The sequence below is a fragment of the Lampris incognitus genome, chromosome 3, assembly GCF_029633865.1.
Source record: "Lampris incognitus isolate fLamInc1 chromosome 3, fLamInc1.hap2, whole genome shotgun sequence".
Classification (NCBI taxonomy): domain Eukaryota; kingdom Metazoa; phylum Chordata; class Actinopteri; order Lampriformes; family Lampridae; genus Lampris; species Lampris incognitus.
This window is the reverse complement of record NC_079213.1, coordinates 71,424,031-71,446,530: the sequence shown is the minus strand read 5'-3', so window position 1 is coordinate 71,446,530 and position 22,500 is coordinate 71,424,031. Positions and strand designations below refer to the sequence as shown.

General features: G+C 42.7%; 1 protein-coding gene across 1 annotated transcript in view; it reads left to right on the top strand.

Moving 5' to 3' along the window:
• The window catches only part of pik3r3b (phosphoinositide-3-kinase, regulatory subunit 3b (gamma)), a 272,303-nt gene that overhangs the window by 80,741 nt on the left and 169,062 nt on the right, over window positions 1–22,500 (top strand). Inside the window, exons 2-3 of the mRNA XM_056278061.1 lie at window positions 15,849–15,929; window positions 16,701–16,778. Of these exons, the coding sequence (XP_056134036.1) occupies window positions 15,849–15,929; window positions 16,701–16,778 (159 nt within the window). The remainder of the gene's footprint in view (window positions 1–15,848; window positions 15,930–16,700; window positions 16,779–22,500) is intronic.

Genomic DNA, 22,500 nt, shown 5'->3' with positions numbered 1-22,500 from the left:
GTGCATTTTTATCATAATTTACAAGGTAGCCTGTGTAGTTTGCATAGCCAGTTCTCTGAAACGCTCATATGTAAGTATTATTAGTGTGTTAAGTATCTATTAAACAGAAGGGACATTAAAGGTACGTGTGGTTTTCCTTGTAAACATGCTCGGTTTTGTTTACATTCAGAATTTCTCACCAAAAGTAGTTCCTCTTCCTTGTGTTTTTTCTACAGCTATAGGTAATACGTCACCATGTGACCTCGGCGTGCATGTTCATCTTCGTGCGTGTGCTGTCAGAACACGTGATACCAACAATACAGGGACCTGCTGCTTTGTAGCGCCCCTAGTGGGAAAACTACGTTGGTTACCTTTAATTAGAATCAGCACTGAATCGAATCGGAGCCTACTGAATAGAAATTAAATCGAATCGGCAGATCTTCATCAGTACCACTGACCTGTGGTCAATACTCACCTCTGCAGCACTGTATGAATGTGTATGTGTACACATCTGTCTGTGTGCACGGACGCACCTGTGCAAGTTTGTCCGGGTATGTGTGCCTTCATGCTCATCTGTGTGCTCAGGTTGCTGAGCTGAAGTGTTTGACAAAAACACAAGTTGTGTGTTTATTATGTATTGTGTGCATATTTATTTACAGTTTTTCACAATTGTTTAAACACATTAATTGGAACATCAGACACAATGTGCACAACCTGAAACTCGTGTACCAACTGCCTAAACCAATTCTGCTGAACTCCAAGCACATTTTCTGCTTTAGACTCAGATTCCCATTCCATACCACACATTTTTCACAACACTAAGCACAATTCTTTATATCTTGCACACTCTTCCTGAATTCCCTCTCTTGGTGTTCACACAGAACACACTGCCAATCACATTTCTAACCTCCAAAGGCTGTTGTGCAATTTGCAATCAGCAATTTGCCATAAAAGGGTCACAGATGAGCTCCTGGTTTGTTTGGAGAACAATGGATGGTGGCAACATTGACGAGAGAGGTGAGCAGCAAGGCAGAGGAGGGAGAGGACAAGGAGGAGGGAGAGGACAAGGAGGAGGAGGTGGAGGAGGAAGAGGACAATGAGGAGCAGGACAAGGAGGAGGAGGTGGAAGAGGACAAGGAGGAAGAGGACAAGGAGGACGAGGAGGAAGAGGAGGACAAGGAGGAGGAAGGAGAAGAACCATAATCTCTGATGAGATTAGGGCCACTGTCATTGATCATGTGGTCAACCATGGTTTGGCCATGAGGCAGGCTGAGTATACGTAAAAACATTATATGGTAATATTTTACATCCAACAGGTGAAAGTGTAACACTGAACATGCAAAGGCATGATTCTATTGATAAAGCATTCATATAGTGTTTTCCATTCATACTATAGTGTTTTCCATTCATACTATAGTGTTTTCCATTCTGCACATCCGTGTTCAATGGGTGCTTAGAAATGTCTACTCATATGATGTATGTGTTTGTCATTTGAAAAGAAAATACCATTTAGTGAAGAGTTAACACTGTTTTGAGGGCAAAGTGTGCTTTTGCAAGAGAAGTGTAGGATTCTGCATTTTGTGTGTGAGTTTTGTGATTTGTGTTTAGGGTTTTGAGAAAGTGAGGTAGTCTATCGGGAAATGTGTTTAAGCAATTGTGAAAAACTGTAATGCCTACTTTTTATTTTCCGTGCTCAATTGTGTGTGCGTGTGTGTGTGTGTGTGTTTTCCTGGGTGTTACCCGTAGGACCCTTCAAACCTACCTTCTCTAGTTTTCAAACTCTTGTTACAAGGCCAACAATTGCGTATCAGTTGTGTAGTGGTGTCCTAACTGAAAAAAAAACCAAACCTTTCTTCTTTCTGTCTAACTGATTCTTAGCAGAGGGACCCGTGACAGCTGCTCGTTGGATTGGCTGGATTGTGAGCTGTACTCATGGGCTGTAACTGAATGCCACATTTTGCTTCAGCTTTTCACGGCTTGATAACCTGATTACCCGCTGTCAGTCAGATACCCCAACAAAAAAAAAGTGAATTGTCACTGTGTGCTGATGGTGAACTAAATGCACAGCACAGCCCCTGTCACAAAAAGGTGCAACATTGAGCAAAATGCTTTCATTTGTGTCACTCTAATTAACGTTACAATTAGTGGCTGTCACCAAACAGGACTGATACGCCACTTAAACACAAAAACACACACAAACAGTAAAGCCTACGTGTATCAGTGATACACTGTAAATGCTAGCAAACACACAACAGTAGGGGGGCCATATTTTGCTTTTCAAAAAAGAGTGGGGGCAGGATGGCAGCATGGGGCAAACGGACACCTGGAAGGTGTGGGCTGGGGTAGGGGGTTCAAGTAATTGATGTTGCCATGGCAATGTGTATGAGGTGGGGGGGGTAAATAGTTGACAAAGGCATCCACAACCATGCAACTATGTCATTGAACTTTAATAATACATAAACTGCTAATCTTTAACAAATGCCTCCATAGCCACTATAATCTTATTCCTTTCTAGTCACCTTTTTGGCTCGAAACAATAAAATAAAAACAACGAATTAAGCAGTTTGGCTTTTAACGGTTTTTACATAACACTGTTTCTTTTCATGGCCATAGACGGCCGTTGATTTTGGGCAGAACTTCAGAAATGTTTTCAAATCCATATATCGAATTCGACACCGCCCTCCCCAATCAGAAAGCGTCAGGATGCCTCCAAAGCCACGCCCCGAAAACACACGCACGCGACGCACACACCGGCTGATTGACGCGAAAGCGCCTGAGACAAGCGTCATTCTGAGCGGAGCCGAATTGGCTGGACCGAGTGGATGTCACACACGTAAGAGAAAACTAACTTTGTTATTATAATGAACATAAACAACGAACATGTCTATTGTTAGCACTCACAGCTGGCTCGCTAGGTAGCTAGCAGGCAGCTATGTGTTAGCAACCGGCCTTTGCGTACGCGCAACTGTTATGCGCATAACAAACACGCGTGTCGCAGAGGGGTTGATAGACAGCTTGCTCGTTCCAATCATTTGACTTGGTTTTTCGTTTGGTTGGATGTCGTTGTTTTAGCTCCTGCCCCTTACAGGAACGACGGATTTTTTTTTCATTTCGGTGTCAAACATTTTTTCTTTTTTTTGGAGTACTATCGATTACTGTCGAGATATAAGACATTTAAAATGTTGCCAAAAATTGGCGGCCGCCTATCTACTCCTGTATTTTCACAATGTGTGTCTGGTGTGTGGTGTGTGTCTGTGTGAGAGTCTATAAACGGCCAAACCAAAGCACTTGGGGCCTTGATTCTTTTTGGAGGTTATTGGGGATGATCAGGGGCACCTATAAAAAAAAACAGGAAATTAAAATTATGCATAATTAATTATGCATAAATATGCAAAATATGCATTTTTCTAAAAATGGCTAAAAACCACCTTTCTCGGCATTTCAGATGATTCTGAGCATCTTTGATTTTTTCACCTATATAAAAAAAAATTTCTGGGCCTTAGAAATGTTTTGGCATTATGCAAAATAAATGCATTTTTGCAAAAATGCACTTATGATCCTGATTTTTTTGGAGGTGGTAGGTATTGTTCCAGAGAGGACCAGAAAAATAGCAGAAAATTAAAATAATTATAATAATTATGCATAACTATGCAAAATATGCATTTTCTAAAAATGGCTAAAAACCACTTTTCTCAGCATTTCAGATGATTCTGAGCATTTGGGGGGAGGAAGTTGGAGTGGGGGGGTAAACCACTGTTCTCAGCATTTCAGATGATTCTGAGCATTTGGGGGGGAGGGAGTTGGAGTGGGGGGGTTTAGGGGCAGGGGGAAGGCGGTTAGCTGGCAGAATGAAGAGGAAGGAGATTTAGACGGGTGGATAACCAAACCGCTACATTGTAGCGGGGTTCTTCTAGTAGCTCCTAATAAAGTCAGTTCATTTACCTGACGCACTCTCTCCTTAAGCTGCAGTTTGTGTTTTGCAGCGTTCATGTGGGCACCTTTGGCACTGACATGTATATGCCAGCTTTACTGGTTATGCATTCTGCTTCCCACGGATCCCGACCGAGACGAAAACGGGAATTTTTCTGTAATTCATCTGTGAATATACATTTGCATTTGGGCATTGTTTTAAAGCTGTTCAGGCGCCATGTGCTGCTGTTGACAAGCAAGCAGCTGCTCTTTCTTTTGGCTGTTGTTGTTCTTCTTCTTCTGTTTTCGTCTTCTTCTGTTTTCTTCGTCTTCTTCTGTTTTAACGGCAGTTTGCATCCGAAATGTTGCATTACTGCTAACTACTGGATTGAAAAGAAGACTAAATTCTCCTATCAAATCTAAATTATTAGGGGGAAAAAAGTTCTTCCCCACCTCTCATCCATTTTCTAATATAAATTCTCAGGCTAATCTGAAAGGGCCTGAAAGCCTCTCTCAACAGCCCCTGCACTTCCTCTCCAGTAATTCCTACGTTATCCAGAAATGTCCTCGCTGCATCTACCACTATCTCTATATCCTCTTGGATTTCCTTTCTGCCTCAGAGGCACAGTTAATCTTCATGGCCAGAAATGCTAACAACTTAATCTTGCCCTTACAAAAACAATATAAATCATGCTTCCTACCTGATTTGTTCTCCATTACTTCTTGAATCTTTTCTTTCCTAGCTGCTTGCTCATGGCTTAGCCTTCTCTCAGACCTTATCCTCATGATTTCCTTCTCCTTCCTTCTTTTTGGACAGTCTGCTTGTCATGCCTCGTGACTCCCCCCATGCTGATTACACTTGGGTTCTTTTCCACAGTTTCTGCCACTGCACATCTCGTCTCCACATTTACTACATATCCCCAAAACATGTGAGCTGTGTCCAAATTTCCAGCAGTGTCTGCACCGAATGGGTTTGGGAACAAAATGCCTTACAGGGTAATTGATATGATCTAAGAATACTTTGTAAGGCAGGATTTCTGATTCAAAATGCATCATAACAGATATTGTCCCACACCTTTCTCTGTCATCCATCCTGAACATTCTATGACTGTCAACAACTCTGTTATGTTCTTTAGATCCATCTAACTCTAGTATATCTCTATGACTGTCAACAACTCTGTTATGTTCTTTAGATCCATCTAACTCTGGTATATCTCCAATGCCTTCCTCTGTGACACACATCCAACAACGATCAATCCACTTCTTTTAACATCAACTAAGTTGACATCACCAAGTTTGTCCTTAACGGTAATGAGGGTAATGGTTAAGATGCAGTTTGACCAATGTTTGTGTGAAGGGCGTGTACATCAGTGGTTCTCAACCTTTTTGGGGTCCTGGACCCCCTGCGTATTTTTGATCTACCCTGAGGACCCCTCCACCTGATCTTGGGGGAGGGGGGGTTGCAATTTGATAGAAACAGTAGAAACTGAATTTTAAATTGCATTATAGCATTTATTCACTCTTTGGGGCAAAAACAAGAGCTTTAAGTTGTAACTTAGATATAGTTAACAAAACAGAATTCGTATGCAGTAACTTTCAGATATATGTAACAAAACAGAATATGTATTCAGTAACTTTCAGATATATGTAACAACAGAATTTTTATGCAGTAACTTTTAACAATGCAAACGGGAGCGAGATCTCTTATTAAAATACAATAAATTACACTTGTGAAACAGATGTAATTAGAGAAAAAAGTCCTGTTACCCTTTATAGTTTAGGTAGATAAAGGTCTCAGTCACATTTGAGTAAAATAATCCTATTTCTATAAATGTCATAGGATCTTTTTTTTAAAAGATATTTTATTTTCACGGACCCCTTGCAATTACACCACGGACCACTAGGGGTCCGCGGACCCCCGGTTGAGAAACACTGGTGTACATGACCGAGCAATGGTGGCGTGCAAGAACGCGGGGACCTAAAGAGAAAGGTAAAAGCAATGCAAAAATGCACACAATGAATGGCTACTGTAGAAAGCAAAGCGGAACATTTTTGGCGATTTAGAAATCCCGGCTGGATGCATTTTTTTTGGTCCCAAAAAGAGGACATGTCCAGGGAAAAGGACGTATGGTCATCCAACACAAAAGAGAATTATATGCATATGTAGACAAAAACAAGCAGAACATATATGTACATACTTTCACAGAAGTCACACCTCGGACAAACACATAAAACAAAGCAGTGGCCATTATTGATGCTCTTGGATGCCACAGCGCCCAGTGGTGGACGTAGTTAACAGTCGCAGCACACCGCAGGGACAAGGCCGAAACAGTAGTGTTCCTCTGTGTAGGCCTACTGAGCATGTTCTAACCAGATGCTTGTGTGTGTGTGTGTGTGTGTGTGTGTGTGTGTGTGTGTGTGTGTGTGTGTGTGTGGGTTTGTGTTTGTAATGGGCTGGTGAAGTTTGGGATTGGGGAAGGAATACATGTTTGAGCAAGTACATGGATTTCTATTTTTAACTTGTGCTGTTTTCTTTTCTTATGTCTGTGTGAAAAAGACTTTAAATAATTTCTTCAGTCACACTTCCTGTTACCTCCATGCAGAGTTGTGACCAAGTCACTGTTATGCAAGTCATAAGTAAGTCTCAAGTCTTAACCTTCGAGTCTCAAGTCAAGTCCCAAGTCATGAAGGGCAAGTCTCAAGTCAAGTCCCAAGTCACCGAGCTCAGGTCAAGTCACAAGTCCCTAATTTCAGGTGTCAAGTCATCAAGTCTCAAATGCAGGGTGTTTTATACCAATTTAACACTTTTTCTAAAATTCAGGTAATATTAAATTGTTTCATTACAATAGTACATAAATAAACCACAGATAATGTTAGAAATAATTGTTATTTTATTGTATTCAAATTTGGACAACAGTTGGATTTTGTTTTACATTTAAGAAATAATAAAAGGCACACTCTAAATCACAAATGAGCGCACAACTCTTAATAACAATACAAAACATATTGATCATTCCAATACACAATAAACAAACACTCTCTCTGCTTGTCTAGTTCGACCTACAATTAATTGCACTTGCAAAATATCAAGTTGGCTAGGACTTTATCGCCTCCCTCCAAAGCCACTCCTCCAAAACACGCAAACACGCACTGCCTGACTAGCCTACTGCTGGAGGTTGATAGGTTGACAAGCAGGTAGGCCATCCAATCATTTTAACCGGACACCTTAAAATTATTGGATGGGTTTATAACGGTCCTGCGACTTCCACAGATTACTCTTTTTATTTTTTTAATTTAGTGTCAGAGCATTTTATTTATTGATTGCTGTCGGGATGTAAAGAGAATTGCAAAAAATATAACAAAAAGTGCTTCTGAAAAAAATCGCCTTCCCTACCTTTAATTATTTGACTCCCTAGATTAGTGGAATCAGGGGTGCTGTTGGTGTAATTCAATAAATACATGGGCTGTGTGTGATGAAAGGCGCACCCTACTTATGTACGCTTATTAAGTACCGATGTACGTGACGATGCGTACTTAATAAGCGTACATTAAAATATATAGGGGTGCGTTTTTGGTCACAGCCATGGAGGTTTTAGAACCACTGGACTAGACACAAGGGAGTATTTCACAAAGCTGGCTAACTGAGTATGCCTGACATCTGCGCAAAGTAAACCCTGGACACCTTTCAGATCTGGAACATGGATTGAAGTAAAAAGAGCTGTTCCGGGGTTCACTCTGCGCAGAAGTGAGGCTTACTTATGCAGCCCGTGGAATTAGATACCACACAGGACACAATTACTTCCGGGGTTCTTGTAGCTTTAATTTTATTGTTTGAACCTTCGAATGCAGATCGTTTTACTGAGTGCATAAATTCCTGTGTCTTTCGAGCAAACAGCTCATAAATGTTCACAGATGTGGCAAGTTTAACAGAAAAGATTTTAAAAGGAAAATAAATACAACATACAGTGCAAAATACGGCAGTGGACTATGTACGTTAAACAGGGTTTAACAAAGACATGTGGAACTTCCTGAAGATCGCGCAACTTCTCACTCTGTCAGTTACCTTTAAACAGAATTAAAATGCATATAAAACCTTTACATCCCAAATACAATGGCATGGTGTGGCTTTACTCACGCCAACATTACCTTGTCATTCATGCCTGCAATGGCGAACAGTGGTCGACGGCTCGCGCCCAAAATCACCGAACATCAACTCCAGTAGCGTCTAAATCAAACCATCTTGTCAAATTACCGACATACAATATTGTTTGGAATAATGTTACAGGTATATTTCACAAGATATTTACCCTTACTTACTACGGAGTCAGAGCACCGTCACACCGCAATCTTCAGGCGCTCCACACAAGAAAAAAGAAAGAATACCCAAGATGCACTTGGATAACTTGCACGGAGTTACAATAAAAGTCCGCAACACTGCCACTTACTGGTCAAAACATGCAATGACAACCAAAACTATAAAAATACACTCACAATCTGCTTCACAATTTAACTACATCAAATGACATTTTACATGGCTTGACAGTGTAACAATTACATATATTAACAGTTAAACTATACTAAATTTAAGTGGAAAATCATTTAACATATTTAACAGATATACCACCCGGCTACACTTAGTTAGCCAGTTTTGTGAAATAACCTACTACCCCATGGCTCTAATCTAAGCCTATGCTTAGTAGGCTATGTTTCATATTGGGTGCAGTGCACTGTGTCATGCTCTGAGCATTATTTCAATTGCCATTGTGCCATACACAAAGTGCTGTAATATAGGAAATTATAGGTATTAATTTTGGTTTCATGAAACAAGTAAATGTATTTATAAATGTTTATAATTCAATGGAGAAAAATCTTCCCAAAGACATTATATAACTAGATTAATTTGAATCATGGAGATACTTTAATATTTTTTATTTATTTGTTTATTTGACAGGGACAATGCACAATAACTATATTGCACCAGAATTAGCTATAAGCTATTTTGCATGTGTAGTCCCTCGGCAGGAGTCGTCGGTAGCACATAATTTGGAGCATCAAGTCTAAATGCTCAATTAAAAACAGTGTAAACATAATCACGATTGAATACCACTAGTTCAGTGCCCATTCGGAATGGGCTGATTTTCTCGAGAACCGAATTATATTACGCATATTTAAAACTATATCATATTATATTATAGTATGATACGTGAAACCCTGCACTGAAACAGTGTTTGATAGGCTAATTATCAGGGGGCAACAGGGGGTATGCTAATTCATTCTGGTGACTGCTACATCGCCCAGACATCGTTTGCCCACTGGGCCAACATAATTGAATATTCGCTGATAGGTGTTCTGAAACAGAACAGTACGTTCAATTGTATTTTTGAGATGAGATTGGGACGATGTTGGGGCGATACAGCCTGGCTGGCGTATTCCGAACGGGCAGATTGGGTCTGTGTGTGTGTCTGACCACTCACACGCTACTGTACCTGTAGGCTAGCAAACAAACTTACTTCTCTTTGTGGCTTTTCAGATGACGCACAAAGTTTGACGTTGTTGAAATCCCATCTGATAATTTCGCTGCACATGTTTTACAAACAGCAGTCCTTTTCTTCCCAACAACTTCGAAGTTCTTATAGCCGTAAATAATTATTTTTGGAATCGTTCCAGCAGCAGCTGCACTTGCCATGATTGCAAACTGCGCTCATGTTGAGTAGAGCTGACGTTAGTTTTTGAGTAGCATGATGGTACCTCCAATTAGATTTGAGTATTTTTGTTTTCCCGCCCATCTAAACGTTTGATTGGCCCTACGCGATGCCTGTGCGTAGGTAATTGTGTGCGTGCTGGAAATGAAGAATGATTACAAAATAAAATAAATAAAATACGAGAGAGGTGCCTCCCGCATAAACATTGAGAAAACACTCAAACAATTCGCTAGTGCAGCGACCAGGGCGCATACCCACATCCTGCTTCCCACCTGCAGACACGGCCAGTTGTGTCTGTAGGCACGCCCAACCAAGCTGGAGGCAACACGGGGATTCGAACCGGCGATCCTCGTGTTGGTAGGCAATGGAATTAGACCACCACGCCACCCAGACGCCCATAAGAAGAGTTTTAATGACGATTTAGATTATTGGTTCCATCCTTTTTTTCCTTGGAGCCCCCCTACTTGTATCTAAGAAACGCTGATTTCCCCCAGCCCACACGCGCGCGCGCGCACACACACACACACACACACACCAAAAGAATAAAGTGATTCATTCCCAATCTTTATTGGCAAAAATTAACATCAGTTATAATTGTTTCCATTCTTAGAAACTTTGCCTTATATAAATGTCTATTTTCCAGTATAAACTAAACATTTTTTCTTTTAACAACCAAACAGAGTAGGCCTATCCTTACCAAAAGAATAATAATGAGTCATTATCAGCGTAATAAGTGATCAGTCAGCACCTATACCTATAATAGCTCTGTCCTAGAGCTCCCTCAGAGCAATTAATTGAAACCGGGGCCATTTGTTGCACATCCACATGCATATATGCACATCACGTGAACACGGGTTTTGACACAGCTACACAGGATGTGTTCATTTGGCTCTAACTAACAATAACAATCAATAACTTACTCCTTTTTTTTTTTACTCTGTGTCATCCTGTCCATTCATAAACTAACGGCCACCTTGGGCGTGCATACCTCTGACCAGGAATAGGATGTCAGGTGTGATGCTGCAGGGGTGGGCAGTTTTATCCAGAAAGGGCCAGTGTAGGTGAAGGTTTTTGTTCCAACCAAGCCATTACACACCTGTGTCTCCTGATCAAGCTCCTCAGCAAAGACTCTGCTGGTTGATTAGTGGGATCAGGTGTGTAACTGCTTGGCTGGAACAAAAACCTTCACCCACACTGGCCCTTTCTGGATAAGCTTGCCCAGCCCTGTGACAGCCGGCCTCAAGTCCTGGTGAACATTGAGCCTATTACAGGCCTTTGTTTTTATTGTTAACAGGGGTGCTGAAAGCTGTCTCGGACAGATACATCGTGCTTAATGGGAGAATAACCCTTGTAACTGCATGTTTGGCCGGTCCGGGTGCGACGGCGTGTCCTTTGGGTGCAACAGTGTGTCCAGAACGTTTTGTATCTGTTCTCCTGGAAATATTTCTTTGACACCGATTCGGCTCGAAAGTCAGCCTGAAGCAAGTTCATGTGCCAGATAAACTCATTGCATAAAGATGTACAAACCGTGCCACCAGACTGTTTCATCAGCTGTGGAAATTGTTGTAGCTCCCCTTTTGACATTTTCCCAACTCTGTTCTCCTGTTTGCACACAAAAACATCGAGAGCGTCTTCACACTGCATGATGTTTGATTCAGGGCCCTGAGTCCGCTTGTTTGTCTCATTGTGGAGAGTGAATGTGTCTGCTAGGTATGCCGTTTTGATCCAAAACACATCAGTCTGCTGCTTGCGCAGTGGTCGATTGTGATCTTGCAAAAATGCCTTTATTTTTTTTTCATGCAGTGCCATAAAATACACGCACTTGTCCACACAATAACCAGTGTACTTCTGTGTGCAACAGCAGTGTTTGATGCACTTCATCCTCACAACTGGGTAAACAGTCTGTTGTTATTAGGGAGAGCCTTAATAAAGTTTACGCCTTTAACAACAGTTTCCAGGGTGTTACTAAGGTCTTCCAAAGGTTTTTTTTCTTTTACTGGCCAACGCTTGGCAATGTAGCATGCAGTGGAAAATTGCACATTTTCCTTCAGTCGGCTGTTAAATCCCTTGTTTTTGCCCATCATCGCTGCAGTCCCGTCAGTACAGCATGCAGCAAGATTCTCGTAGGGTAGATTGTTGGATGAGAGGTAAGAGTCCACAGCCATAAAATTATCTTGGCCTGTTTTTGTTGTGGCCAGATTGGTAGACATAAGAATGTTGAGTACGGACTCGTCTGACACTTATTGTTCCTTTTTTTTTTGGTGGATATTTCCCCCCTTTTATTCCCCAATTGTATCCGGCCCATTACCCCACTCTTCTGAGCCATCCCGGTCGCTGCTCCACCCCCTCTGCCGATGTGGGGAGGGCTGCAGACTACCACATGCCTCCTCCAATACATGTGGAGTCGCCAGCCGCTTCTTTTCACCTGACGGTGAGAAGTTTCTCCAGGGAAACATAGCGTGTGGGAGGATCACGCTATTCCCCCCAGTCCCCCTCCCCCTGAACAGGCACTCCGACCAACCAGAGGAGGTGCTAGTGCAGCGACCAGGACATGTACCCACATCCGGCTTCCCACCCACAGACATGGCCAATTGTGTATATAGGGACGCCCGACCAAGCCGGAGGTAACACGGGGATTCGAACTGGCGACACCCATGTTGGTAGGCAATGGAATAGACCACTATGTTACCCAGACACCCCACTGTTGTCGTTTCATCCAACTGAATGGCAAAGAGAACATTCCTAAGCTTCTCGTGCAGCTGGTTTTGACAATCTCCAGCCATTTTATCAATTCTGTCTTTGACAGTGTTGTCAGAGAGTGGGATGGTTTTCCCTTTATCCACCACCAGTGGGCCACACAGCCTCTCTAAAAATTTCAGGTAGGTGGGTTTCATTAGCTGTTGTCCAATATTGTGCAGCTTTTTAGCCTTCGCAATTAATAGTGATCACTCAAATGACGCGTCCGTGGCTCTGTGTAAATCACGGACTGCTCTTTCAAATACATGTCAGATTTCTTCACGGCCAGTCCATCCACGGGGTAAGGCATTAATTAGGCCACCCTTACCCGAGGGATACAGGGTGTAGATCAGTGTAGTGTTTGGGGAACCGTCGTTCTCCAGCGACCCCTCTGGCCCATCCGGGCACCTGTAGCCAAGCAACCGAAAGCATGCTCCCTACGTCTCCTTCACGGCCTGAAGGTAATGCAATCCATGCGAGGCTTCAGCGTATAAACTAGCGAGAGCAGCCAACACGAGTTTGAAGGAAGCTGGTATTACGACTATCTCCTTCCTGTGGAAACGTGAGCCAGGGGAGTTATTCAACAAGAGTTCCAGCCATATGCCATTGGGTTAATCTGGTGGGATTAGGGGAAAAACTAGAAATAAATTTAAAACTAAAAAATACTTGTCAGATTTCTGTGGATCTTTTTGATAGTGCCAACTGCTTTTCTCTCTCAAAAAATTCCTGACCTTCACCAATAGTCTCCTGGTGTTTTGTTTCCTGGTATCATTTTCATTTTGCTTGGCTTCATGCTGTCATTAGCTAGCTTCTTGCCACAAATGACACATTCTGGCCAAGACCTGTCCTGTCCTTCAATAAAGCCAAAATTAAGGTAACTCTCGAGATATAGCCTTGCTTTCTTTTTTGATACTGATGAATCATCAGCACTTTTACGTTTCTCAGACACGTTTCATTCATAAAACAGTGGTGCAGTGACTGCAGGTAAAACGAGGATGAGCTAGCTAGCTGACCTGATGAAACTGATTGAGAGCATGGGTCACAGAGATGCCACCTATAAAGTAGCCACTTCAGTGAGGACCCAAAAAAAACTTTTTAAATAAGTTTATATACAAACTTTTATATTAATTATTCAGTAAGTGTGTTATTATGATTTTACTTAGCACGTGCAAATCTAATTTTGACAACCTCAGCGCAGACAAAGCCACGCACACCCACTGTGACCTTTCGACCCTAGGTTGGAAACCAATAATTTAAACTGTTTCAAGAGTTTGTGTTTTAGCATTCTTGGGTAACACTTTATAATGACTTTTATTTATAAGCCATTCACAAGCAGTTAGTTAATTGTGAATTAAACATTACTTCTTTCTCATTATAGATGTTAAAATCTGATTATAAACTTGGTAAAAATGTTGAAAAAGCAGCCTAAAGTACCATACCGGAGTGTCAGCACTGGGCCCCAGCTGGAGGGGTTCCTCCCTGGGTACAAATGTAGGAAAAGCAGCCTCTAAACCGGGATCAGACTACATGATATTTTCGTTTTTCGCGATGGTCGCCATATCAGATTAGGCAATCATAGTGTCATACATTCTTCCCTTGTCTTGGCCGGGAGACTACAAGTATGACCCTGGCCAATCATCATATGCTGCCTTTCACGATCTTGCGTGAGTTCATAGGTCATCGGAGAAGAGAGAGTCAAGAAATGGTAGAGGCTAGTTCCCATCGATGCAGAGAACGGTCAACTGAGCATGGGCAAGTACTCGTTGCCTCCGTTGTTTGGGTAGGTTAAGCTTAGGGTTAGGGCGGGATTAGGCATGGCTACAGAACCGCTATGTGTGATGGTGGCGGTCTTGTGTTCTGAAATGAAAAATAAAAGAAAGTAAAAGCGATTGTGGACGCTGTTGCAGCTAGTGCTACTGGGGAATGATAACCTAGTGTAGCGTCCGAGGTGTATAGGCTAAAGAATATTCTCTTAAACTCGGGAATTTACACTCTTTTGGAGCGCCAAGAAACTCCCCGTTTATTACCACGAGAAATCTCAAACCACAACAACCGTTGTCGCGACTCTGACGTCACAAGCCTGCCCTAACCTACTCCAGGCATCATCATCCGCTCAGAATTCAGCGCCTACGCTAGCATAGTTTAACTAGCTGCTCACTGGGTTGCTGAAGTGCCTCTGCTATTTCTCACCAACATTTATCTTTTTTGACTCTGTCATGGTCCTCCCTCAAGGAAATGTCCAAAAGACAGGGGTAGTGTAGCCACGTCTCAACAAACCTTTCCTCGGTTTCGTCGCTGGACCTGGCAGCAGGAACAGCAGCGTCCATCTTGCTCTTTGCCGTGTTTACGTGTGTGCGCCAGAGAGCATTCTGTCGTCCTATTGGTCAACGTCAAGGAACACGTCGTATGAGATGCCAGACTCGGCAGCAAACTCTTGACGTACTGGACTTTTCGTTGGGGGACGTCGGGCGTCCTAGGCGCCACATCCCTGTCTTCGAGCTTCAATTTTGTCACACTACACGGGGTAAAGACACCCGTTCATCGACCCCGACATTCATAACCGGACCCGACGCTGGAAATTTGTTGGCGATGACAAAATCGTGTCAAAACTGGGCTGAAATCGTGTCGTGTGATCCCGGCATTAAGTACAGGGCCGCAGGTGTCAGCACTCGACCCCAGCTGGAGGTGCTCATCCCTGGGCAAAAAATGTAGAATAATAATAATAATCAGATTCAACCATCTATAATATATTAAGTGTACGTAATGCTGAATTCATTATTAACTAACTGCTTGGCAAAGGCTTATAAACGAAAGTTATTCCGAAGTGTTAACCATTCTTGTTTAAAGTATTGTGTGTTTAGGTATTTTGTGTATTTCAGTGTATTTATGTAACACGTCTAGTGTGTACGTGTTTTTGTGTGTGTGTGGAGGGTGATAGTTTTTGGGGTAGGGACTGGGGGGTTGGATTTTCCATCGGCCCTTGTTATGCAAGACACTGACCAGGGCATGAACTCAGTGCTGACATTTATGAGTATAATTACCGCTGTGTGTATGTATGTGTGTGTGTGTGTGTGTGTGTGTGTGTGTGTGTGTGTGTGTGTGTGTGTGTGTCTTGGTCATTGCACACTCTGCTTGCTCCCCCATGGTCTTTCACACACACACACACACACACACACACACACACACACACACACAGGAGTGGTTATGGTGGCATACACTGCTGGTGTATTTGTCACACACAGCATGGGAGCAGAGTTGAAATGTTGCTGTTGGAGGTGTGAGAAAAACCTGCTGCTGTCTAATTCACTCACTGCCTCTAGATTTCTCCTCTCTTCCATGAGCACGCTCACACACTCATGTTCATACTTGTAGATGAACGCATTACAGAAAATGGATCATCAATTTTGGAACAATTGCTCAGTTTGGATAAAAAATTTTTAAAATATGTTAACAGTGTTTATCTATTGTATGTTTCAATAAGAACTGGTCTGTTGTCTTTCTGTCCATCTCTGTCATTTTTAGGAACAGAAGGGGAGGTATGCATTCTGTCTGACCAGGCGCCACTGGTAGTCCGCAGACTCACAGAGGCAATTGAGAAACATGGTAAGAACATACATGTAGATGCATACCGTGTGCATACAGTGGATTTGCATGAGTCTTACACAGGACAACCGTTCAGTTTTAGACTAAAAATAAATTCAGATAGCAGATTGGTCTGTCGGTATTGGCAAATGTATTTGTGCGTGTTTGTGGAAATAATAAACTTCACTGTATATTATAGAAGCAACATTGCTCTGATATCAGAATATGTATTCAATTCTTGAGAAAACCAGTCCCAACCACGGCCACCTTTTCCATTTTATATGCGTCTCTTAACTGTGTAATTACACATCACACTGACATGAGGTTTTTCCAACCAGTGTGTCAAGGCTCACTGTTTAAGCATCTCGTGGCTCATTGCTTCTTTAGAGGCTTCAGGTTCTCGTGAAAAGCTGTGCAATCCACATCTACACAATTGGATATTGAGTCCAACTCACTAACCAATGATCACTGACAACCAAACTGACTAGCCTACTCAGCAGGACCACTGACCAGTATCTTTGTCCCTATGAAAAGTCTTCAGCTTTGTTTTTTTATCATTCTGATAAACAACAGTTAAATGTAATTGTGTGTGAATACACAGCACAGTGTCATGAGGTACAATAATCTATTTCAAAGACAAATTTAGAAGTTCTCTCTCTCTCTCTCTCTCTCTCTCTCTCTCTCTGTCAATTCAATTCAACTCTCTCTGTCTCTGTCTGTCTGTCTACCTGTCTCTCTCATTACACCTTCAACTTTTCTCTGTCCCTTTCTGCCTCGTTTTCTCCTCTGTAGGTTTTGACAGTGACAACCTGTACCGAACTCCACCAATCTGTAACGGACCCCTTGAATTGAGGCAGGCTCTTGACACAGGTATGCATACACTAACATTTTCATATACAAAAATATGCCTCAGTTGTAATACAGAGCAAGTATGGCTGATGAGTCTCAGGATGTTTTTGTGCAAATGATACTCCTACGAGAAATGCTTACTTGTCAATGTTGAACTTGTTTACCCTCATGGGACTGTTCTGTACTAGCTACTCTGACTTGGCGGAGGCGGGGGTCATATTCGTTCATAGATAACGTCGTATTCGTTCATAGCTGTAGCATGGTTTCCAATATTCTGTAAGCTCTGTGTGGGGAATAATTGTCACAGTCTCATTTGAACTGCATTTATCTTGCACATTCAAATTTGTCTGTGCCATGTGGAGGGGTTGAACTTCTACTGGACCAGGCGGGGTTGAACTTCTACAGACCTTATTATTATTATTATTATTATCATTAGGGCTCTGTGATGGACTGGTGGTCTGTCCAGGGTGTCTCACTGCCTGCCGCCCAATGACTGCTGGGATAGGCTCCAGCAGCCCCGCGACCCTGATTGGGATAAGCGGCTTGAATAATCGATGGATGGATGGATGGAACCTGTATCATAAATATTAACATCCTGCATGTGTTGTTTCGCTGCAATTTTTAAGTCTTAATACAGGTAAATAAACACAATTACAGTTGTATGGTTTTACACCCTAAATGTTTACACAGTGTATCATACAGTGTTGATACTGCCCAGATAAATCAATGTCATCCAAGTAAGATATTTTTGTATATATATTTTAGCAGCTCTAACCTGGTGTCTCTACTCATTGTAGCTCTCAGAAAGCAAAAAAACAAAACAAAAACAAAACATGTTAATAATAGAGATGTGTTTGTAGGAAAAAAAACCATTAGTCCAAGATGTCCTTGTATTTGTATCCTGCTGTTGACATTGTCATCATGTACTAAATGCAAAGGGGATATTCAAAATGCAGCCTACATGATTTGATAAGAAAGAAACCTATTTGTTATTATGTATTATTTACTATATCCATCCATCCATTAGCCGAACCGCTTATCCTGCTCTCAGGGTCGCGGGGATGCTGGAGCCTATCCCAGCAGTCATTGAGTGGTGGGCGGGGAGACACCGTGGACAAGCCACCAGGCCATCACACAGGGCCAACATACACACACACACACACAAACACACACACACACACACACACACATTCATACCTAGTGGCAACTTAGTACGGCCGATTCACCTGACCTATATGTCTTTGGACCGTGGGAGGAAGCCCATGCAGACACGGTGAGAACATGCAAACTCCACACAGGATGATCCGGGACGACCCCCAAGGTTGGACTACCCTGGGGCTCGAACCCAGAACCTTCTTGCTGTGAGGTGACCGCACTAACCCCTGCACCACCGTTCCACCAGATATTTACTCTACTTACTTATTTACTATAGTGATGCCCTAATGCATTTTCCATTAGAATTATCATTAGCAAACTTTAGCCTCAACTGGAGCTTCTTTAGGTTTTGAAGCAAGCAGGCATTTCATTCCATAGTGGGTAACAAATGGCAGAAGAGGCATTTCTCCATCGATTGCCATTATAATCTAAGACTGTGAAACTTTGCAATTACTAAAATGTTTCTGGTGTGTGTTCAGCATCTAAAATTAAGATAATTAATTGTAAATTTTGTCAGACAAAGCAAACAGTCCTTTACTGCCTTGAAATATCTCCAATTATTTAGAAAATAATCAATTTTAACCATAATGTCCTGTATAGAGGAACAACGCTTGTGAATGTCATGATAAAGTCCCCCAAAGCCACGTTGTTTAGATTTAACTATGGATTCATTCTGCTGATGCCAAGTGCAATTATTCACTATGGAATTCAACGCCTGGATGAAAAAATATACTTATCGTTTGCTGCATATGAAATATTTTCTAACATTACAATTTCTTTCATCATGATATAAACTTTAAATCATAGGCTGCATGCGATTATTGAACATTTAGACTATACAGGTTATAAGTAGCCTGTGAGTTTTTAAGCTGTAGCATGGTTTGTTTGCACATAAGGTACATACCAAAAGTGACATAATCTCATATTTCTGTGAGTGAACATTCAATAAGTGTTTGTATCATAGAGTTCATACTACAGCCATCAGGGACTCTTTTGATAGGCAGGATGATGTATGATAGCAAGGCACCACCATTAAGGCTACGGTAAAATCTCGTCCCGTTTTTATTCCTAGTGATATCACATTTTCTCTCAGGAACCTACTGATGGTTCCCTGTAATGACAATCGCCATCTTGTATTGAGCCAAAAAATCTTGAACCTTGAAAAAAAAATCAGCTTCAAGGCACACCAGTAAAAACCAGTCGAGTCACTGCATCTATGTTTTAATATGATTTCTATGGGCTAGAGCTGGCTCAGAGATGTGGGTCTGAACTTGCTAAGTGAAATGTAATCACAAAAACAGTGTATGGTTGATTTAGACACACACACAGACGTGCATGCACAAAATGAACTTTTCTTTAACAAGAGTGTTAATAAGTGATCGGTCCCAGGTTCCACTTTGAAAATAACACCCCCAGCCAAGCCCAGCCCAGCCCAGCCCATCCCACCCCAGAATTCAATTTTCTCCTGGGTCCCTGCATTAACTGGTACTATGTTTTATGTATGTTTTAATGAGGCATGTTCCCATAACAATCTGTTCCCAGACAGCACATCTGAGAACATACTTACACCTCTAGCATACTTTATTTGTCCCACTCTTCATGGATTTGGAAAAAACCAGACTATTGCTCACTGAATCACTGAGTGTGAATGGAGCCAGACTCAAAAAAAAAAAAGAAGTTATCTAAGTTTGTGTTGCTGAAGTTCAGTTTCGGCACCACCAGGGAGTGCTCTGGCTCTGTACTTTATTTTGGGTTTGCAAGAGGGTGAACTCAAACTCTCACATTGCTCTGCATTTTGTTAATATATCAGCCATGAAGGGGGGGGGCAAGAAAGAGTTAAAAACTACAGAAAAAAACATCAAGACTTCTAGGACGTTTCATTCAGTGGAGTTAGGAAAACAGGTTGGCAGATTCAGTTTCTTTCAGTCTTTACCTCTATACTAAATAACGGCCATTACATTTTTCACATCACTATCCTCTCGGAGATGCTCTAAAAAGTATATAAAATTATTCAATACACATAAACCGAATAGTTGTACAACATCGTTCAAAAGGATGGAGATGGTCTCTCAGCAGAAGCACACAGCATGGTTTTTTGTATAGTGTTCAAGTCAGGCCGCATCCTGTCGTCTGTTGGCATTTGGCTCAGCAACACTTATTGACATATAGGCCGTAATATCAAAAGGTTTGGAGCTAAAAACTCTCATGGCAATAAGCGTGCAGCACGCACGCACGCACGCACGCACGCACGCACGCACGCACGCACGCACGCACGCACGCACGCACACACACACACACACACACAAAACCCATCTGGCCTCTTCAGGCAGGCAGTGGGAGGTCAGGCCGGGTGGAAAGACATGCACATTCTCAAGGCAGTCGGCTGAAAGGACTTGACATGTAGGCACTCAAAGAAATTTAGAATGTGGACTTGACACGCGCGCACACACACACACACACACACACACACACACACACACACACACATATATTTATATATATAGAAAAAAAATATATACCATATATGTTCAGACAGAAAGGGGGCTGGCTGCATGACAAAATCCGACGCACATGTTGGATCTACGCACTGTTGTAGAAAATGCAGAGAGGAGAGCCACGGGGTCCGTGTATGAGCGTGGATGGCTTAATAGGCTTGGACAGATCCTATGGAATATATAAGTAAACGGTGATTTTGTGGGATGTGTGCTGACATGTGACTACAAGGTTACATGCAGAGCACATGAAAACAGACCACTTGGGCTCGATAGTGTGTGTGTGTGTGTGTGTGTGTGTTGAGTATGTGTTTGCTCTAATGGTTCTTTATGTATAAAAAACAGAAGAGTCCTCACTCTCTCTCTCTCTGTCTCTCTCTCTGTCTCTCTGTCTCTCGCCCTCTTCCCCCCTGTTTCAGTTTTGGCATACATTTGTGTGTAAGTGGTGCACGGGTTATGGAATACTGTTATGTAACAGGGAGTTGTTACATAGTTCGGAAATTTTCATGCAATTTCATACCCTCAGAACGGCTCAGATGGTGTGTGTGTGTGTCTGTGTGTGTGTGCACCTCCGGCTGTTCACAAGCATCTGTGTGATTGCAGGCGTTTCTTTTTCGATGCAAGTTTTCTCTCTCGTCTCTCTTTGTGTGGAAGTTAACAAGGAGATGTGTGTGCCCGTGGACGTGCGTGCACGCGAGTTGGACAGAAAACATTCTGGAGCATTACCTCATCGAGTCGACCTCCGATTGGTACATGGTCTGCCCGTTGCCATAGTGATAGCTAGCCTTTTTTAGGTGGTTAGTTCTGCTGTGCCCACACGGAGCACAGTGCCAGACTGGTAAACGTGTGTGTGTGTGTGTGATTTGGGTGGATGTGTAAGTAGGTGTGTGTTTGTGTGTATGATTGTGTCACTCGAGCGAATTTGTGCTCATATTCCAGTTTTTTTTTTCTTCCATAGCCGGAGGCCTTTAAGAATGTGTACGACAATTGCATGCATATGCCCAACACGCCCGTGCACATACACGGACACACACAGCGCCAAGTTTTCTGCCACCGAGCGGATGAGCTGGTTTTCGAAACGATGACTTTGTACCGGCGCTAGCTCAGGCTGTACACGGGATGCACAACCTCCTTCACACAAATTCTGCACGATATGAACGAGCGTGCAGACATATGCACATAAATTTACATGGCATCTTTAAAAAGCACCCCGCGCCGTACTCTTCTTTCTCTCTTTTTGTGTGTCTCTTTTTCATACAATTTATACTCGAGCTTTGCAACTTCCAGCCATTATCATGACGTGATCTCTTCTGTCCACAGGGACCCGACGAGGTGAGAGATAGAGGCGTAATAGATGCATTCTTCTCATTCTGTTCTGCTTTTCACTCTTTCTCCTCTCTCGCTGCCTCTGACCTCTCGCTTTCTCTCGCTTCCTCTCTTTCTGACAGTCCCCCCCCGAACAGAAATGCCAGGCAGAAAGATGGAGGTGTGGATCCACTTCTTGCCCTCCCTCTCTTTCTTCTCCCCTCGTATTATATCCCCGTGTCTGGTTAACTGCTGCCGGCTAACAAGCCAGGTAGAGATGTTGCCCATTCTCCTCCCTGTTGCCCCACAGCCGCTAAACAATCTTTTATTCCACCGCACCGCCTTTACGGTATGCACTCTTCCCATCACTCTCTCTTTCTCATCACTTCTCACCCTCTATCTCACTTTCTGCCTGCCTCTTTTTTTATTCACTCATTCATCACGCCCCCCCCAACCCACCCACCTCCCTATCTCGCTGACAGGACCCGCTGAGTTCAGCAAAACACAAATTAAAACCCCTCCACTCTTCCGTCCCTTCGTCATCTCCCCCCCCTTCGTCCCTCTGTTCTTCCATCCTTCCCGTGGCTCCGTCCGTCTGTCCCCGCGCTCCCATTGGTTGGAGGTGATGTCATCGTCTTCTGCCGGTACCCGTCAATAACCTATTAGAGGCCAGGCTTTTTACAGTCAGCTGGGGAGCAAGGAGGCGCATGCAAGCACATGCACGCACACACACGTGCATAAAAAAACACAAGTGGTCACACACATCTGCAGCACTGCTAACCTTGCATCTG